Raw genomic sequence first — 21,230 nt, 5'->3', positions numbered from 1 at the left:
CAGGGGGTTAAGCATCTGCCTTCGGCTCACTAACCCTAACCCAGGGTTGCGGGATCAAGTCCCACATTGGGCTCCTTCCTCGGCGGGAGCCTGCTTCTCCCTCTGCCTGTTTGTGCAAAAATTATTCAGGGTCTACATTTAAGATTTGTTCACTAAACCAGGCATAAGTTATTTCTCAATTAAAAAAAAAAATGTTCTAAGAAGTATTTCTGAGTACAGTCCTGTTATTAGGTGGTTTTAAATCACATAGGCCATAACAACAACAACAGAAATTCCTTGAAGTTCCGAGCCATCCAGGCACCCCTAAAAGTGAGTTAATTTTAAGACTAATTTTAAGTATAGAGTACCTGTGGTGTAAGGATGGGGCAGAAACAAAGACGATCCTTCAATGACTGAAGTTTGGAGACATGGTTCTAGTAAATTCTATCTAAAAAAACAAACCCTCACTTGGCTCCACACACACCTGTAGCTATACCCCTGTTGAAGGAAAATTTGAAAAGATTTGTCTGTACATGCTTCCTCACCTCTAATTTACTGTTCTGTCTAATCCAGTCTGGTTTCTGGGTTGATTCTCCCGTGAAACTGTGCTCCCAGTGACCTCAAGCAGCCAAATTCAATGGACATATCCCTGACCACATCTTTCATGGCTTCCCAGCAGCTTTGACCCAGCTGATCACCTCCTCTTTTCTGAAACCCTTTCATTTGTGGACTTTAGTCTTCTGGTTTTCCTTTCGCCTCTCTTAGTTGCTCCTCCTCTGCCCAGTCTTCAAATGTCAGAGCGCATCAGGGCTAATCCAATGTGTTTAAGTATCATCTGTTTGGAGATACCCATCCGCGGTCCATGGTGAACTCAACATCTGCGTCTGGCCAACTTCACAATCCAGACGGAACTCTTGATTCCTCATGCACCTGATTCTTTCTCCCTAAATAGCACCATCTCCTCTTTTCCTTCATCCTCAAAATGACTCTATCGTCACATCTTGTCAATTTCACCCCAAAGCTCTATCAAGAATCTGACCACTCTACTCCATCTTCTCCTATGGTCCCAGGTAAGCTTGTCATCTCTTTTCTGGGTCCAGCACCAGCCTCCTCTCTTGTCCCTTACTTTCATTTCTCCTGCCCTGAATTCATTTTCTTTTTTTTTTTTTTTAAAGATTTTATTTATTTATATGACAGAGAGAGACAGCGAGAACAGGAACACAAGCAGGGGGAGTGGGAGAGGGAGAAGCAGGCTTCCCGCTGAGCAGGGAGCCCGATGTGGGTGGGACTCGATCCCAGGACCCTGGGATCATGACCTGAGCCGAAGGCAGACGCTTAACGACTGAGCCACCCAGGCGCCCTGAATTCATTTTCACACAGCAGCCAGAAGGATTGTTACAAAATATAAATATAAATCAGATCATATTCCTCCTCTGCTTAAAATTCTTCAGTAGCTTTTTTTTTTTCCTGGAATAAAAGACCACTTTCTATGGCTGCAGAGCCCTGTATGATCTGGCTTTCACCTGTGTCTCCAATCTTACCTCATCTCTCTCTGACTCATTCTGCTTCAGTCACACTGACTACTTTGTTCCTGGTTTCTAGAAGTTGCTTACCTCAGGACCTTTGCACATGCTGTTCCTTCTGCCTGGAATACTTTCTCCCAACTTTCCCATGACTGGCCCCTTTTCGACCTTCACATCTTAGCTTCAGTGTTGCCTTCTCAGAACAGCTGTCCTGACCATTCTATCAGAAATGGGCTTCCCCAGAGACTATCTTGTTACTTTATTTCCATCTTAGCTCTTTCTTTCTTTCTTTTAAGGATTTTATTTATTTATTTGACAGACAGAGAGGGTAGCAGCAGAGGGAGAGGGAGAAGCAGATTCCCCACGGAGCTGGGAGCCTGATGTGGGACTTGATCCCAGGACCCTGGGATCATGACCTGAGCCAAAGGCAGACCCTTAACCGACTGAGCCACCCAGGCACCCCCATCTTAGCACTTTGAATTGTCTGTAATTATCTTGTTTGTTTACTTATCTACTTTTTTATTATAAACTCCATGAAAGCAAGGGCCTTGTTTGATTTACTGCTGCATCCCCCAATGCCCAAAATAGCATCTGACAGGTGGTTGGCCCTCAATAAATATTTCTTCAATGTAATGAATGGAGAGGAAAGTGGGGGCTAGACGAGGCAGAACCTTGACAGAGCACAGTGGGTAGGCTTTTAGGGATTTTAATCAGAGAGACAAAATGATCAGACTTGGCAGTTTTATTTTTTTAAAGATTTATTTATTTATTTTAGAGGTGGGGGGAGGGGCAGAGGGAGAGGGAGAAGGAGGAAGCAGACTCCCCACTGAGTGCAGAGCCCAGACTGGGGGTGGGGGGGCTCCATCACATGACCCTGAGCTGAAATCAAGAGTCAGATGCTTAACTGACTGAGCCACCCAGGCCTCCAAGACTTGGGGCAGTTTTAAATGATCAGTCTGACAATAATGCAGAAAACAGATTGGAGGGAGACTACAGAAGGCTATTGCAGTGGTCCAGGAGAGAGGTGATAGAATAAGATGCGCAAAGCGTTTAGCATTTAATGATATGCAATAAGGAGATGTTACTATTACCAGTAAAGCAGGCAAGCAAGGGCTGCTTGAACTGATGACTAAGTAAAGTTCAGAGTCCAGAGATAGAGAGATTTGTGTATCCGCTGGAATTTTTGAGCCTCCAATATCCTCCTCCAGCGAAATGCTAGAATTTCTTACCCTTATCAGCTTACTTGAGCTGAAGTCTGATAGTTTATTCTTCATTCATATTTGCATCTTCCCACTTAATGTTCCCCCTCATCACCATCAGCTGGGAGGGGAGAATTTCATGGAGAGAGCTTCTAACACTTCTCATTAGCTGTGTGACCTGGTAAGTCACCCAGTCTCTATGAACTCAACTTCATCTTCTGTAAAATGAGGACTCTGGTATCTATTCTGTCCATTGTGGGGATCAAGGAATAACTGTACAGAAAATATTTTCAAAATGTAAGAAAAAGTATTACTTTTATTTCATTCAATAAATATTAAGCAGCTACTGTGTGCCAGGCACTGTGGGTGGTGCTGGGAATATAGCAGTGGGGTGCAGGGAGAAAACAAAAACCCAGCCCTTATGGGGTTGGTTATTACAAACTCCATTTAGATTCTGGGCTTTTAGGATTTTGATCATAGCTTCCGAATTGTCAGATCACCTCAGGCCCCTGTTAAAAGGTATAGATTCTTGGCCCAACCACAGTCTTGGTCAGAATGGAGAAGGTTAGAATGGGGGAAGGATTAATGAACTCCCTGAAGTTATTCAGAAAAGACTGAAAATAAGATTAAGTGGATTAAGCTGCCTCTTTTTTTCTTTTCCAAACACTGATCAGCTGCTTAGCAATCCTGCACATATGTCTGTTTACACGCTGAATTTTCCTAAACATTTCTTTTTTTTTTAAGATTTTATTTATTTATTTGAGAGAGAGAGAATGAGAGAGAGCACATGAGAGGGGGGAGGGTCAGAGGGAGAAGCAGACTCCCTGCCGAGCAGGGAGCCCGATGCGGGACTCGATCCAGAGACTCCAGGATCATGACCTGAGCCGAAGGCAGTCGCTTAACCAACTGAGCCACCCAGGCGCCCCTCCAAAACATTTCTAATAATAAGTGGCTTCAGATGGCTCCTGGAGAAAGCCATGTCCAAACATCAGAAACCAGCCATGTGACCTTGAAGGTGATATCCTTGGCAGTGTTTTTGTCTACCATAGAGCTTGCTGTGCAACCATGGGCAGGTCACTTTCCTGATCTGGATCTAGGTGTCCTCATCACCAAAACAAGGTCAGGGTTTCCTGAATAGCAGTTCAAGGAGGGCTGCTGGGTTAGCTGCATCAGAATCACCTGGGGAGCTTTTAAATATCCAGATTCCTGGGCCCCATGGACTGATTCAGTAGGGCTAGGATGGCATCCATCACCTCCTCTATCTTTAATTGGCTTCCTGGGCAATTTTTGATATGTATCCAAATTTGGGATGTTATTTAGGGTAGATCAAATTCTCTGCACCTCAGTTTTGTAAGATGTAAATGCAAAATATATTCTGTAAAATGTAATCATTCCTCAGATGGTGGAATTGAGTAAGTTAATTTATTTTATTTTATTATTTTATTTATTTATATTTATTTATTTGACAGAGAGAGACACAGTGAGAGCAGGATCACAAGCAGGGGGAGTGGGAGAGGGAGACACAGGCTTCCCGCGGAGCAGGGAGCCCGATGCGGGTCTTGATCCCAGGACCCTGGGATCATGACCTGAGCCGAAGGCAGACGCTTAACGACTGAGCCACCCAGGTGCCCCGAGTAAGTTAATTTTTATAATGCACTTAGAACACTGTCTGACCCATAGTAAGTACTGTGTAAGTTTTAACTCTTCTATCAGTCAAGGTCCAATAGGGAAGGCAAAACCACCATGAGTCTTTAAAGCATAGGGAACTTGGGACACCTTGGGCTCAGTCAGTTGAGTGTCTGCCTTTGGCTCAGGACATGATCCTACAGTCCTGGGATGGAGTCCCACATAGGGCTCCTTGCTCAGCAGGGAGCCTACTTCTCTACTCCCTCTGCCTGCCACTCCCCTGCTTGTGCTCTCTCTCTCCCTGACAAATAAATAAAATCTTAAAAAAGAATAAAATAAAGCAGAGGGAACTTAATGCAGAGGTGATGGAGAGGCTGAGAAGTCAAATAGGGGACAGTAATGTAACCTATAGATTAGGCAGCAAGAAGTCATCCACCACTTAGCAGGAAGAAGAGAGGGAAAAGGTGGTGTTACTGGAGCCCAGAGTCTGGCAGAACCTGGACCCACAGCTGGAGCTATAAACAAGACACAGCCATTGCTAAGACACTGATGCAGGAGAATAAATACCCTGGCTTTTCCACTGTCCTGCCCTCCAGTCTCCCACTAGTGCTTCCCATTGGCTGACCCCAGCAGGAAGTCATCTCTCAAGTGATCCTGGGAAACCTAATCTGCAGGTCACCAGTGCCTCTCAGGGGAAGGATGAAGAATGGCTTTGAGGACAGATTATTATTATTATTATTATTTTGTTATTATTTTCTTTAAGGCCCTTTTTGGCCATATAGTTCTCAAAATTTCTAGACCTTAGCCAACCACGGGTCTTCGGGGCTTTGTGAGTGCTCATTGATTAATTGATTCTGTGCGCTCAATGTACACGCATACGTAAATGCTTGGCCTCTGATCTCTGGAAACTGACAGCTCAGGCCTTGGCAAAAATTCACTGATGCTAAAGGCAGCACAGCCCCTCCCAAGACTCAAGGAAAGGGAAGGTATATTATATGGATCAGGTTTCTTGCCTGGGGATCAGCTGCCTCAGCACCTTGCCGGCTTCAGAAGTGATAGATGGAAGGTGCTGGCCAGTGACCTCACCAGAAAAAAGGAGGGTCCCAGAGAAATCAAGAACAAATCTAAAGAAGTAAGACTATGGAATCACTTGTGCAGAGCACTGGGCAGTTGGAGGGGAGGGACAGGAAATAGGGCCTCACCCAGTTTTAAGGCTACTTCCTAGAAAAAGACTGCAAAATACCCGCTTGTCTTTGGGACACAACCCCCTAAGTGTGCTGTGTGGGAGGGGAGATCTGGGAATTTTGCTACCAAAAATGGGCAGAAAAGCTCTTTCTAAATGTTTCTTGCAGGACCCAGAATTTAACCTTGAACCAGGGGCAAATATGTTTATTTTAAGAGGTTTTTAAGAGAAAGGATTGAATATTATGGAATTCTTCCTGATATACCAAAAACCTGCTTCACAAATTCATTCTTCCAGCAATTATTGATGGATAGCAGCTTGGCAACTGGTTCAGGCAGTGAGTTTTGGAGTGAGGCAGAACTGGGTTACACTGCAGCTTTGTCTCTGCCTTAGTGTGTGGTCTTGGGGGACTTAACCCCAGTTTCCTCGTCTGTGAAAGCGAATAATATGAACTGTGTAGAGTTGTGAGGATTCAAATGATTTCATGCATGAAAGTAATTAGTAGTACAGAGTCTGAATACGGTGTGTGCTCAGGAAATGGTAGTAGTTGATTTTATTATGACTTGTATTATTTGTATGATACTTCGCTAAACACTTAGCTCTATGTTAGCTCATTGGATCTCACCTCAGCTCTGTGAGGTGGGTCAGGCAACCTGCACTGGTTTTGCTTCTACTATGCATCTAGCACCCTGTCAGATGCTTATCAGTTACATCTTGTTGATGTCTTTTTTTTTTAAGATTTTATTTTATTTATTTGACAGCGAGAGAGGGAGAGAGCACAAGCAGGGGAACTGGCAGGCAGAGGGAAAAGCAGGCTCCCCACCGAGCAAGGAACCCGATACAGGACTTGATCCCAGGACCCTGGGATCATGACCTAAGCCAAAGGCAGACACCTAAGCAGCTGAGCCACCGGGTGCCCCAGATTTTTTAAATTTATTTACTTGAGAGAGAGACAGAGAGAACACGAGCAGGGGGAGGAGCAGAGGGAAGGGGACAATAGCAGGTGGGCAGGTCTCTGAAGGGGGCATCAGCACACAGAAGCCGAAAAAGGGGAGCTAAGGAATCATTAAAGGGATCCCAGGGAGGATCTGAGCAGTACCCGTTTGGCCAATCTTATTGTTGGCAATATCTTTATTTAAAAAAAAAAATTTTTTTTTAAGTAATCTTTACACCCAACTTGGGGCTCTATCTCCAACCCCGAGATCAAGAGTCGCATGTTCTACTGACTGAGCCAGCCAGGCACCCTGGCAATAGATTTAAAATATACCCAGATTCTAATCACTTTTTTAGAAACTTTTTAAAAATCATGGTAAAATTCAGGGGCGCCTGGGTGGCTCAGTTGGTTAAGCGACTGCCTTCGGCTCAGGTCGTGATCCTGGAGTCCCGGGATCGAGTCCCGCATCGGGCTCCCTGCTCGGCAGGGAGTCTGCTTCTCCCTCTGACCCTCCTCCCTCTCATGCTCTCTGTCTCTCATTCTCTCTCTCTCATATAAAAAAAAAAAATCATGGTAAAATTCATATAACCTACAGTTAGGTGGCATTAAGTACATTCACACTGTTGTGCAACCATCACCACCATCCATCCACTGAACTTTTTTCATTATGCAAAACTGAAACTCTGTACCTAGTGAACATTTTGTTTATTCATTCATCTGTGGATGGACACTTGGATCGCTCCTTCCTCTTGGCTATTGCAAATAATGTTGCTATGAACATGGATGTTCAAATATCTGAGTCCCTGCTCTCAATTCTTTTGAGTATGTAACCAGAGTGGAATTGCTAGATCATATGGAAATTCTATTTTTAATTTATTTAGGAACCGCCATGCTGTTTTCCATAGTGGCTGCACCATTTTCCATTCCCACCCACAGCGCACAAGTGTTCCAATTTTTCAACATCCTTGCCAACACTTGTTATTTTCTGGGTGTTTTTTAATCTGATAATTTCTTATCCCTTCTACAAAGTCCACCCTAAACCAAGCTATTTCGGTTTCTGCCTGGATGATTGCAGTAGAATCCCCGGTGACCTCCCGGCTTCTACCCCCATTCCATGTGGTCTCAACATCTTGCCTCTGCTCACAACCTCCAGGGTCTTTCTCCCCTCCCACTCAGTAAGTTTTTACAATGGCCTATGATGCTGTGCAAGATTTGCTCCCCACCCTCCCAACTCTGACTCATTTGCTACTTGTCACTCCACTTCAGCCATTCTGGCTTTTATTTTTTATTATGATTTTTTTCTGTCCCAAGTAACCTACTGCCTCAGGGCCTTTGCTTGGGTTTGTCAGCCTGGAATACTCTTTCTTCAGATATCCTTACTGTAACTTGCTTCTTCATTTCCTTCAGGTATTATTCAAATGTCCATTTCTCACTGAGGCCTCTTGACTTTCCCCATTGCTCACCCACCCCTCATCCATTTTCTGCTTTCCCCATCCTGCCCTGGGACTGGAGAGAATAACCCCTAGAGACCATACCACCTGGGCTTTCCTGCCCTCAGGCTTCTGGGTGGGTTTGGCCCATGGGAGGTGCTGCCAGGAGATGAATGGCAAAAGGAGAAAGATGTTGGAGTTTTCCTACATCCTACCTGCTTGGCCGGGTGGCCAGACAGCAGCTGCATTTGGGAGGGGTAGTCCTTCCTCCACTTTCCAGCTCCCCCCGACTCCCAACTCTCAGTGACATCATTTCCTCCCTTGCCCTTCAGTCCTCAAAGTTCTAAGGCCTCTCTGTTGTTGTTGGTCCCCGGAGCCTCAATATCCCTTTTGATTCTCTGAACCCTGCCCATTCCTCTAGGCTCCTCACTAAGACTTGAACCCTCTGACCTGGATTCTGTCTCTTGCTGGACCCTGACTGAAACACCTGGATCACGTTATGTACAATTTCCAACCCTACCTTCTGTCTCATATGTTTTTTGTTGTTTTTTAAGTAGTCTCTTTGCCCATTGTGGGCCTTGAACTCTGAGATCAAGAATCTCAGATGGTTAAACCTGTGCCTTCAGCTCAGGTCATGATCTCAGAGTCCTGGGATCCAGCCCCTTGTTGGGCTCCCTGCTCAGCGGGGAGTCTGCTTCTCCCTCTCCCTCTGCCTCTCTCCCTGCTTATGCTCTCTCTTTCTCTCAAATGAATAAATAAAATCTTTAAAAAAAAGTCACAGGCTCCACCAAGGGAGCCAGCCAGGTGCCCCTACTTTCTCTTTCATTAATTGGCACTTCCCATTTCCTCTTTGTTCATCTACACAGCACCTATTATCTAACATATATTTACTTATTTGGTTATTTTCCTCAAGGCGCGCCTCCCCCCCCCCCCACGTGCACAGTCAGGGATGGAAGGTGCAAGAGCGCAGAGCTGTTTGTTTTGTTCACTGTTGTATCTCCTCCACAGAGCAGGCCATCAGCGAGAATTTGTTGAATGAATGAATGAATGAATGAATGAATGAATGAATGAATGAATGAATGAATGAATGAATGAACGAACGACAAGGGGGCTATGGAGAAGACAGAAGCGTGGTCCAAGTTGAAGGCAGAAGAGCTGACTCTCAATTTCTCCTCTCCTCGCCCCCGCCCAGAATGCTGAGTGCCCGAGAAGGAGGCGGAAATTAGTGCGTTCAACAGCCCTCCAGTCGGGTATTTACTTAATTAGGGCTTGTATCTCGAGGCTCATCTGTGTTTAACGCTCCACTTAATGGCTTCATCTGGTTCCTTGCGGGTTCAGCGGAACCTGCTAGGCGAGGCTAGGCGAAGCCACTGGGTACCATCTGGGGCCTTCGCTGCAAAGATGCGCCCCTGCACGCAAGCTAACCTGCCCTCGGGCACGGAAAGCGACCCCTGCGGGAGACCGAGGCTATCGAGGAGTGGAGCTCAGCGAGCTGCCTCTGGCTTTTCCAGCGCTTTGTCCATGCCCAACCCCCAGCCGCTGGGACTTTAAGCCGGATAACCAAGCTTAATACCAGATACCAATTGCTTGCTTTTACCATCAGCCGTGAAATTGAAGGGTTACATTTCTTAGTTTGGGGAATGTGAGGGTGCTAAGAAGGACAGAAACCACTCACGAGGCGGAGGACAAATGAGCCAGATCCTAAAGCAGTAATACCAAGCAATGTTTGGGCACTTGCTCTGTGCCAGGTACTGAGTTGAGTGTTTTAATTTTTTTTTTTAAAGATTTTGTTTATTTATTTGACAGAGAGAGACCTAGCGAGAGAAGGAACACAAGCAGGGGGTAGTGGGAGAGGGAGAAGCAGGCTTCTCATTGAGCAGGGAGCCCGATGCGGGGCTCCATCCCAGGACCCTGGGATCATGACCTGAGCGGAAGGCAGACACTTAACAACTGAACCACCCAGGCGCCCCTGAGTTCAGCGTTTTAAATGTATTAATGAATCCTTGTTTATATGTATTAATTCATTTAATCCTAGTACTTTAGAGGGCAAATGTCTTTTTTTTTTTAAAGATTTTATTTATTTATTTGACAGAGACATAGTGAGAGCAGGAAACAAGCAGGGGGAGTGGGAGAGGGAGAAGCAGGCTTCCCGCGGAGCAGGGAGCCCGATGTGGGACTCGATCCCAGGACCCTGGAATCATGACCTGAGCCGAAGGCAGACGCTTAACGACTGAGCCACCCAGGCGCCCGAGGGCAAAAGTCTTAATGCAGGCAGAACTGAGCCTCAAAGAGGTTATTTCACTTGCCTGAGGCCATAGTACTAATCATGGTTGAACACAGGGTTGAACACAAGCAGTATGGCCCCAGAGCCAGTGCTCGGAGAGAGAACTCCCACGGTCCCAGCACAAACCATTTTCCTCTTAGCCACAGGTCTAGTGGTTGGAAAGACAGGCAGGCCACCAGGTTGGCCCTTGAGAGTCAAAAAATCTATAATTACAGACTCCAGTCTCCTCCTCAAACCCCTGAATCTGAGCTGGGGAGGAAGAAGGAGAGAACAAGGAGGTGTCAGCCTGGGTTCTCAGGGCAGCTCGGAAAGTGGAGAGGTCTCAGGGAACACGACATTGGGAAAGCTCAGCTTGGTGAGGAGAGGGTATGCAGGGTGGAGGGACTGAGTCTCAGGACATTTTCTGTGTCCAGGGCCCACTCACTGTGTGTCATGAAAAAGAAAGCACTTCAGGTCTAAAGTAGAGGGACAAGGGGCACTTGGGTGGCTCAGTAGTTAAGAGTCTGCCTTCGGCTCAGGTCATGATCCTAGGGTCCTGGAATCGAGTCCCACACTGGGCTCCCTGCTCAGCTGGGAGCCTGCTTCTCCCTCTTCCTCTGCAGCTCCCCCTGCTTGTGCTGTCAAATAAATAAAATCTTAAAAAATAAAGTAGAGGGACGAATCCGTCTTTCTTTTAAGAAGAGGGGGGGTGGTAGGAGAGCTGCTTATGTGGGAGGTTCGCTGGACGGCCGCTTGCCCAGTTTTCAGTTAGATTATATTCAGTACGGGGCACCTGGGTGGCTCAGTCGTTAAGCGTCTGCCTTGGGCTCAGATCATGATCCCAGGGTTCTGGGATCGAGCCCCGCATTGGGCTCCCTGCTCCGCAGGAAGCCTGCTTCTCCCTCTCCCACTCCCCCTGCTTGTGTTCCCTCTCTCGCTGTGTCTTTCTCTGTCAAATAAATAAAATCTTAAAAAAAAATTGTATTCAGTATTTCAGACCAATAAAAACAGCTGCGTTTTTAAAAATGTCTTTTTTAAGTCTTTATATTTTACGTAAAGTTGAGAAAATCATTTGTGTTTAATGGGGGAGGGGGGTCCCAGGAGATGATGGGGCTAATAAAAAGCCCGTCTACTCGCCCCCTTTGGCGCCACGACAGCCTCTGAACTCTGGGGCCTTCTCTCCTAGGCTCCATTTGTTGGGCTGTACAATGGAAGTAATGAGTCTTCCGCAAGTTCCAGCAGAGTCTGAAGCGCGGCCTCTCTGCACCTCACTGCCAGTTTTCAACCTTACTCCTGTGTCCTCAGCGGGCTGGCATGGGGGGAGGTGGAGAAAGAGGCAGGGGGCAGCCCCCGCTGTAGCCGACACACCCGGCCTCCATCAAAGCTTTGGATAACAGAGTGCCTCGGGGCAGTATGAATGGGGCGCCTCTGTTTCCAGTCGGGTTCAGATGCGTCTCCACTTTTTTCCCACTGTAGCCGCAAGGCACAAAAACATTTTTCTTCGAGTGCTGCGGAGACTGAGAAGCGGGGTGATTTTTTTGTTTTGTTTTTTCCCTCGAACCCAGAATCTGTGAGACAGAGCCTGGGTCCCTGCGGGTAGCAGCTCCGGAAAAGCCCCGTGGGCATTTCGGAATTGCGGCAATAAAACGAATACAGGCGTATATCGTGGGCGTCTCCACGAGGCCAGCGGCGGCCCCACCTGCAAGGGGGCGGGACCTGCGGCGCCGGACCAATCAGCACCCACCTGCGCTCACCTGGCCCCCCCCCCTCCCGCTAGCTCCCGCGGGCCGCGGCGCTCAAAGGGACCGGGAAAGCGTAGCGAAGCACTGGCCCGCGGAGGCTGCAGCTCCTTCGTCCTTCATTCTCCAGCTATGGAGCTCCCTAATGGGCTTCTCGCATCCCTCCGCCTCGTTCTCCTCCTTCAGGTACTCCACTGCCTCGCCCGTGCCCCGGCCGGGGCGGTCCAGCTGGGCGGGTCCGCACGCGGCGGTGGCGTCGAGGAGAAAGAGTTGCCGGGCTCCTTGGGGCCAAGGTGGCCCGGCAGAGCCCCGTGAGGAATATCGGGCGGGGTACGCAGAACCGGGCACGCCTGTGACCCAGCCTCCCCCTTTTCCCCTCTTCCCTCAGGCGCAGGTTTGCTGGCTGCCTTGCGTGGCCTCCGAGCCGTGCCGGGCGGGCTTCGGGAAAGCTGAAGTGGCGTTGGAGGCGGGAGGCGCGGAGCTGGAGTTGGGCCGGGCGCAGAGGAGAGGTAAGACCTTCCCGGAGGTACCCCGGTGGAACCGCGGGGCCGGGGGTCGCACGTGGGCCGCTCCAGTAGTCCGCGCGAGGGGTGCCCAGGCTGGGGCGGGGGAAAATCGGGCGCCGCTAGCTCCGCCTCGGGTGTGGAGAAGGCGCCGAAAGCATCCCGGGGGCTAGCGTGGGGGCGGATGGCGGACAGAGAAGGATGGAGAGCACAGCGCCCTCTGACCTCCTAACTCCTCCTCGCCCTGCTGCTACCTAGACCTCCGTCGGGGTGCGGGGCGGCTGAGTTCCTCACCCAGCCCGGACGTGGGAAGCTCTCCCCCACTGGCCCCAGCAAAGGAATGCGTCGTCCACATTCCTCCCCCAACCCCCGCGCAGGTGTGGGGATGAGCCGTGCCCCGGGCAGCCCCCTTCGCCCCTCTCGGGCCCCCTTTGTGTACCATGCTTTGTGTCTCCGACAGACAGACCAGGTCTGTTTCTCTTCTTCGCGTTCCCCTCCCCCGCCCCCCTTCTTCCCCCGCAGTTGGAATGCACTCTTAACCCTGCCCTTCCCGGAGGGCCTGCGCCCCTGCAGCCTGCGTGGAAACTGGGTCTGGCACACCTGGGCTGGGGCCATCACGCAGTGGGACACCCCTGCCCCCCCATCTTGGGATTGGAATGTTGGGGGAGTGGGGGGATCCCAAGCCGGAAGGTCTTGAGCTGAGGGCGCGGTGGATGGGAGATCAAAGCACATTTTTGGTCACCCAATTTACTAGTCCACTCCCCACACACCCAAGTTCAAAAACTTGAGAGCGAGGGGTCACCTTGGTGCGGAGAACCAGTCTGTTAGGAGACCCGGACAGCTGCGGGCTGATGGGGGCCTCTTTCCCTCCACCCCGGACAGGACAGTAGGGGTTTCTCCACCGATCAAACCCAAGTTCTTAAACAGAAGTGTAACCCAGGATCCTTGGGTGGGGGTTCCAGAGGATCCCTAACCTGTGAAATTGTTGAAGAACTTGTGTGTGCATTTTCCTGGGGAGGGGATTTGCAGCTTAGGTGGCTTTCAGAACGATTAAGAACCTTTGCTACCTAGCATTTTTCTAATGCCTTCATCAGCATACTCCTTACCCCAGGTACAAATTACCAGCTTGAATGTAGAGGTGCCAATGCCTCTCCTTTGTTTCTCCAAAAGAGGACTGGGGTCTGGAGTCTGTGGGAGCCTTTTTTCCCCCTTCTTTTCCCAAACAACCCTGCAGATTGACAAAACAATTAACACCCAGGCTAGGCCAGGCTCCTTAAACTCTTGGCTGTAGGGAGCCAAGCAGAGGCATTAAGAGGCCATGCCTCATAAACTTTAAATTCTTGCACATGGGTTTATTACTGACTGGCTAACAAACTGCAACTCAGCCAACCTGTAAAAATGTTAACTTGGGCAGAGCCCCAAATCCAATTCCGGCTCCCTGAGGAAGCTTTATTGCTAACCAGACCTCTGCCAAATCTGTACTCTTCCCCATCATTGTCAAGTTCTCTGACTACAATTTCATGGCTTTTGAGTGTTGGCTGTGCCTTATCTTTCTTACCGAAGCAAGAAATATCAGATTAACTGTCACTTCACTAAGCTTGAGGTTGTTGGGAGGAAGCAGTGACCAGGTTTTCGATTTCATGGTCCGGTTGGCGAGTGTTTCTTGGTGACGTCATGCAGTTTAAACCTTTGGAGAAAATTTTGCTTTTTTGGATGTCTGGTTTATGGTTGTGAAAATGGTGGGTTCATGCCAGGAGCACACCTGGGTTATAAAACAAAGGTGGGTTAAGGTGCTTAGCTAACCTTAAGCCTCCCTGCAACATGACTGGTTCTAGAGTAGTTTTTTTGTGAAACAGGCTGCTGCCTTCTTTTTTAAGTAAAAGCAAGTTTCTGGGTCCAGTTGGCCCCAATAAATTGAGACACCCTAACAAAAAATACTGATATTTCTCTCCTTAGTTCTAAGCTGCTGACCTCTTTCTACCTCCCCACCTCCATCCCAGCTCTCTGTCCTCAGTGCACAGGATGGATCCAGCCATGTTGAAAGGGTTATCCTGAGGGTACATACAAACTCTCAAGTTTGGCCAAGCAGACAAGTTTTCTTATTGCTAAGGAACAGTTGCCCCTGTTGTTCGCCCCTGGGTTATGAATATCACAGGTGTCTATGAAGTTGAGCTCAAAGAAGTTATCTGATATAATTAATACCTTGTTAGCGTGTGCACTTTTCAAAGCACTTCCACAACTCTGAGCTTGCTTTGTCCCCCTGACACAGGCTGGTAAGGTAACTATTAAACAGCTTGAGCTCTTTTTTTTTTTTTTTAAGATTTTTTTAATTTATTTATTCACGAGAGACAGAGAGAGAGAGAAGCAGAGGGAGAAACAGGCTCCCAAGGAGCAGAGAGCCCGATGCGGGACTCGATCCCAGGACCCTGGGATCATGACCTGAGCCGAAGGCAGACGCTTAACCATCTGAGCCACCCAGGCGCCCTAAACAGCTTGAGCTCTTAATCTGAGAGTTGGTACTTCAGAAACCCTGTAACCCAGCCCTGCTGGAGGTTTCAGAGGTGGAGACACAGAAACGGCTAAATGGATTCCATTTGCTAGGCTGAACAGCTCAGGAGCTTAGCTTCCTTGAGGGTCACAAATACGACTTTTACCTTTAGGTTTAGTCCCAGACCTGATACTTCACAGGATGCCCAGAAGGTATTTGCATGAATCATGACAATCTTGTGAAGGTCTACCTATTTTACACAGGAAGCCTGAGTGGTTGTGGCTTCACCAGAGGCATTACTACTGGGACCAGTTGGGACTTGAATGGAAGGTTGTGACTCCTAAGTTCCGTGGCATTTTTTACTACCACAAAGGGGGAGGTGGGGGAAAGGAAGTGGAGTGTTGGAGCACCCAATCCCACAGACCCCCATAACAACCCTGTCCGAAGAGCAATTAGTCATTTGTTGATTCTTATCATAAGGTTTTCCAGAAACACTCCTGTAGGGAAACTGGCTTAGATACAGTCTCTCTGTGTCCTAGTGATGCGACTTGGGTCAAGTAACCCTGGGCTTGGGTGAGCCAAGGGCAAGAGGTTAATCTGGAGGGAGGCAGAGCTGGAATGTTCCCCACCCCACCCCAACCCCACAGTCTGGGGGGCTGCCTTCAGGTGTGGTCTGGAAGCAAAGACCAAGAAGAGGTGGGAGGAAGGAATTTGCATGATATTAGTACAGTGATTAAAAGTGATTGACCTGACGTAGTCATACATCCTTAATGGTGGGCAGTTGAGAGAAGCAGCTTAATTACAGTAAAAGAAATCCAGTACTTCATTATGGCCCCTCACCAGGTTCAACTCACCCTTAGTCAGTGTTTAAGGAAGGTTAAAGCTAACCCACATTAGCTTTGGTAGGAAACTTCCAAGTTCAGTAGTGAATCTGACTGAGCATGAATTAACTTCAAGGTGATTTTGCCTATTTCAACTTCTGTAAAAATGGCCTTTTGTTTTGGAGCGTCTATCAATAGAGGGCATGGCCCAGAATGTTTTATTCTTTCAGTAAACATATACTTTTAGCATCTGCATGTGTCAGGCAGTGTTCTAGAACTGCAGGTAAAGCAATGGATACAGCCAAGTTCCTGCCCTTGGGGAGCTTATAGTCTAATATTTTTTATGTTTATGATCACCTTGCAAAGCAGGTGGTGGTAACTGTCCTTTGCTGTAAAAGGGGTGAGCAACTTGGTGTGAGTCACTGGGGCGGTCAGCAGTGAGGCCAGGATTTTCTTTTTTTTAATTTTATTTATTTTTTAAAGTAATCTCTACACCCAACATGGGGCTCGAACTCGACCTCAAGATCAAGAGTCATATGCTCTACTGACTGAGGCTCCCAGTTACCCGAAGGCCAGGATTTTAAATCCAGGGGGATTCCTCAGTACCTAGGAAATCTGCCTGAGTAATGAATATTTGGGAACTGGGGCTTCGAGCCTGGCTGGCTGCCTTCCTGCCTCAGCAGGAGATTAGGGTTGATTTCTGAAGCCTATTGCATATCACCATTAGCTTGTGCCTGGGGAGCAGGTCCCAAACCTCTAGTCTCCCTACCTCCTCACATGGCAATCTGTTCCTAGGTTACCCAGTGCAGGGTGCCCTCACCTCCCTGCTGAGGGTGAGGAAGGCATTGCTTATGATGAGCAGTGAGTTTCTAGGGCTGGAAACTACAGCTCTGCACAGCATTTGGAGGATGAGGAGGGAGAGGAGGGCCTCCCCTGCCCAAATCAGTTGAGGCTTTAGTTCTGAGGCTGAACTGAGGCTGAACTGTCTCCATTCAGAGAACCACTGTTAATGAAGAATAACATACATGGAGGAAATTGTCCAAATGATAAGTATACAGCTCAGTGATTGTCACAGATTTGAAACGCCCACGTACCTGTACCTAGATCAAGAAACAGCATTACCAGGGTGCCTATTTGGCTCAGTCGGTTAAGCATCTGACTCTAGATCTCCGCTTAGGTCTTGATCTCAGGGTCATGAGTTCAAGCCCCACGTTGGGCTCCACGCTGGGTGTGGAGCCTACTTAAAAAAAGAAAGAGCATTACCAGTGCCTCAGATGCCCCTTCCTTCCCATTCTCTATCCTCCCCACCAAGAAAAACACTATCTTGACTTCTAATACCATAGATTAATTTGCCCATATTTGAATTTTATGTAGAAGAATCATATAAAATATCCTCCTGGGTCATTGTACCTTGTGAGATTCTTCCATAGTTCTGGAAGTACTTGTAGGGGATTATCAGAGTCCTATAGCATTCCATTATGTGATGATTGATGCTTCTACTGTTGATAGGTATTTGAGGAGTTTCATTTTGATTTGGCAAATCAAAATTGATGAAGTCTTGGTGTACATTATCTGTTAGGTACATACCTGGGAGCATAACTGCTGGGTTAACTGAGGATTACCTGAGGATCTCAGTACTATGCTGTGTCCTGAGAAGTCAGCTTTTCTCAGTCTTGAAGTAGCCGAGTCTCTTCTGGATTCTGCCATCCCCCTCCTCCAACAGTGTCCTCACCAGACCCATCCCTTCTGGGGATTCTTGATTTTCACTTGGCAAGTCTTTATTTTGTCTTTGGTCACATCCTTTGTGTTGGGGGAGAAATCCTTCCCTTTAATTGTCCTTAAGCCAGTGCTTGTTATTTTCCCCCCAAATAGAAAGGGAATCTGGAAATGGACCTGAATTTCTTAGGTGAGGTCTTCTTCCTGGGTGATTTTTATTCTGGACAGTGTATGAGTGGGGAGCAGCCTCCTCAAATGGACAAGGTGGTCAAGTCCAGCTCCTCCTTCATTATGGAGGCAATGAGGTATCTGAGACCCAAGGACAAGTTGACTGGTCATTTGGCCGACAAATGTCTGAGTACCTACTGGGTGTTAGATGTTCAGAAATGACAAAGACTCGTATCTCATTAATGCCAGTGAACTCCCCAATTAGAGGATGAAGCAGATCAGCCGCCAGGCCATTTTAATTATGAATCTGACATTCAACAGATACTGAGCACCTACCAAGTGGGTTAAATACTATTGTTCTAAGTGCTACGGTTATGTTAGTGAGCAAAACATGCCCAAAACCCAGGCTTCATGGGCCATTTACCTGCTAGTGGAAGAAGACAGACAAAATAAGTTAGTATAGTATATATAGCATATGTATTATATATAATAACTAAAAATACAGTATAATATATATTATGTTTTATATATATAATATATAACATATATATATAAATATGATCAAGCAGGAGGTAGGGGAGAAAAAAATATGGAGGCACATAGGAAGGGCTGCTGATACGTTCTCAGGGGACCTGAAGGAAGTGATGTCCAAGCTGAAGGCTGGAGAAGAATTATGCAAGGGAGTTGGGGCAGGAGAGGTAGCAGGGAGTGTTCCTGGCAAGGGCACAGTATGGGGGCCAGGAACTTAAATATATTTAGTCTGGCTGGACCATGGAGTGTAAGGTGGGAAGAGGCAAAAGAAGTAGGCAGGGTCCAGTCCAGCTTGAAATTTGTCCCACTCCACCCCCACCCCCGCCCCCCATCAGAGAGGCAGTAAGGTATTTGGGAAAGGCAGATGTGGCTGAAGTCCTAGTTAGGCCCAACTGGAGGCCAGCGTCTCTGAAGTCTCCCCTGGAACCAGGACCCTGGGCCCCACCTCCAGCCTCCCTTCTTGCCTCCCCTTCCCCGCTTTCCCCAGATCCAAGAATGTTTTAAGTCTCAAATTTCCCCCCTCATTTCATTTAGTTACCAGTCATTGCCAGGCAGCAGGGCTACCCATCAAGGAAGGGCTTCCAAACAAAAAAGCAACCTAAATACCATTTACTGAGAGCGTACTGAGTTCTAGAGACTACATTATGTACTTTATGTAATAAGCCCTTTTAATCCCCTTATACCCGTGGGTGGGGTGGGGGGTGTTGAATTGGCTTCATTTAACTGGATAGGAAACCTAGGCTTGTAAGTTTGTAACCTATCCAAGGTCGCCCAGCTAGTAAATTGTGGAATTAGAATTTGAACCCCGGTTGGTCTCCCTAAGTGTGGGATACTAACTAACCACACTCCTAAGTGTGCCAGAGGGGAAGAGGTTGTGTGTCCTTCTGGTCGCAGCCAAGCTAGAGGAAGATTGGAAATAGTTAACTTCTGACCCAAGGGCTTTGAATTCCTGTTCCTTCCACAGGCCTCTGTTAATCACCAGGAGCGGGAGTTGGGGGGAGGGGGCATTTCTATCCAGGACCCCTGGCCTCCTCTTTAGGATGTGGGGGGATAGGGCTAGTTCAGATACCAGGCCTGATAGCACTCTCACTCAGAGTTCTCAGCAGAGAATCTGCTCCTGGCTGATTATCTTCTACCTCTCCTCATCCCCACCCCCACCTTCCTGCTCCACTCCCCGCCCCCCCTCAAGGACTCCCCCACCTTGCTCTGAGTGGAGGAACTTGATACACTCTGCCTCTCTCCCCTTGCCCCAGCGAAATCTGGGCACCCTTCCGATTCTGGGTCACTAGAGTTTCAGTGGCCTGCAAGTTCGTCAAGCTAACAGAATGCCCTCCAGGCTATGGTAGCCATGATCCTGCTGAACTTCCGGGGTGTTGGGATGCTCCTGCTGTTTCAGTAAACCAAAATGCCTTATCCTGGAAAGAGAGAGCACACAGACACCTTCCTTTTCCCCCATACCCCATCTTTGAACTCACAACTCTGACTTTTTTGCTGTCTGACATCTGAGGAGAGGGCCTCAGAGCCAAGGCCCCATAGCCAGGAGGTGGTTGGTGGCTCCTTCCCCGTCATGAGAGCCTCTGAGGCTCCACAGAACCCCAGGGAGGGGAGATCTGTTCTCCACTGGACCCCAAGACTTGATCTCAAGGGCCGGATGGGGAGATGGGGCCAAGGAGGCACAATCCCAGGCTTTCCTTTTCCCTCTCAGTCTCAGAACCCCAATTTTTGCTAAAGAGCACATAAGATTAGTTCAGTGTTACAGCTCTCTTACCAAGAAACCTTAAACCCGTGTTGAAGGCTAAAGGTCGGTTGACCTGGCCCAGAGTTCTGATCTCAGGGTCTCCCATCAGCTTGAGGAAGTCTTTGCTCCCCTGGAATTCACTGTGTACAAGAGTGCATATGTATTTTTCTGAGACAATTCCTCCCCCTAATTTGGGAAACCCTAGCATATCCCTGTCTCCCCAAACTGCGCCCCCCTTCCCCAGCTCAGGTACATTCAGTTTTTCAGGGTCTTGTCAAACCCAGCGGTGGGCACAGGTCTGATGGTGGACATCTGGGCAGGGGAAAATGGGGTTCTCAGCCTGGTTTCTCAACCCAACCTATGTGGCCTGAGACAAGTTACTCTGCTCCCAGCTCCTCAGCCTTGAGGCTCTAAGTGTCGTGTGTGTGACATGCCTTCATGTCCCTGGAGCTATGAGGAGGTGGACTGCTGGCTGGTCGCTAACAGGGCAGGACTGGAGCGTTCTGCTCCTCTGCTGAGTGTCTTGCTTAAAGGCTGGCTACCTTCTCACAGCGAGTCCCATCTTGTCGTAGCTTCAGGCCGAGAGAAAAGACAGCTACTTGTGGGCTCCTCACACACAAGCCAGAACAAGATGCCAGGCCCACACCCTGCCCTCTTCTTGTGGAGTCTGCCTCAGCTGGGGCTTCCCACCAGGGCTGCTTGACCTGCAATTTTCTTGTCTTTTATGGTCTTTTTCTGCTTCCAGAATGCTCCTGCATTCCCCATCGGGGACTCAACCACACTCCAACTGGTTTACCGGTCTTTATCCCCTGAGTCAGTAGTTTGCAAGCTTGGCTGAGTATCAGACTTGCCTAGGGAAGCTTTTCATTTTTATCACATCCCTCTCCTTATGTACTACTGGTATTGTTTATGTGGGGTTGGGCTGGTTGGTTGGAATTTTACATTAATCCACGAATATATGTTCACTGTAAAAGACCATGTTTTTCAATAAAATATGTAACACTTAGTATGTGACAGGTACGGCTCTTACCATTTTAGATGTATTAGCATGTTTAATCACCATAACACCCCTTCCCCATTTTACAGATAAGGAAACTGAGACTAGAGGGGTTAAGTAACTTGCCCAAGATCACACAACTGATAAATTGCAGTTTGGATTCAAGTCTAAGCAGTCCAAGCTTTAACCACTGCACTCCACTGCCTCTCAATAGAAGCAAATCAGAAATAAACACAGGAAAGTTCTCTTCCTCAGTTCTCCTGCCTAAGGATAAGCACATCCAGTGGTTTAATGTGAATCTTTGTGGACCTTTTTCTTTACAAGAAACTTATATGTGCATTAAGGAATTTTTAAAACAAGAATTGGACTATATCAAGCATATAAACATTATA

The 21,230-nt window shown here is 48.0% G+C and overlaps 1 protein-coding gene across 1 annotated transcript in view; it reads left to right on the top strand.

Moving 5' to 3' along the window:
• CDH3 (cadherin 3) overlaps positions 1 to 21,230 on the top strand; it is a 117,720-nt gene that overhangs the window by 59,850 nt on the left and 36,640 nt on the right. Inside the window, exon 6 of the mRNA XM_035024904.1 lies at positions 12,265 to 12,385. Coding sequence (XP_034880795.1) covers positions 12,265 to 12,385 — 121 coding nt within the window. The remainder of the gene's footprint in view (positions 1 to 12,264; positions 12,386 to 21,230) is intronic.

Source organism: Mirounga leonina, unplaced genomic scaffold, assembly GCF_011800145.1.
Source record: "Mirounga leonina isolate KUSES-001 unplaced genomic scaffold, KU_Mleo_1.0 Mir_180, whole genome shotgun sequence".
Classification (NCBI taxonomy): Eukaryota; Metazoa; Chordata; class Mammalia; order Carnivora; family Phocidae; genus Mirounga; species Mirounga leonina.
Note: the sequence above shows the minus strand (reverse complement) of the source record. Positions and strands in the feature narration are given on the sequence as shown.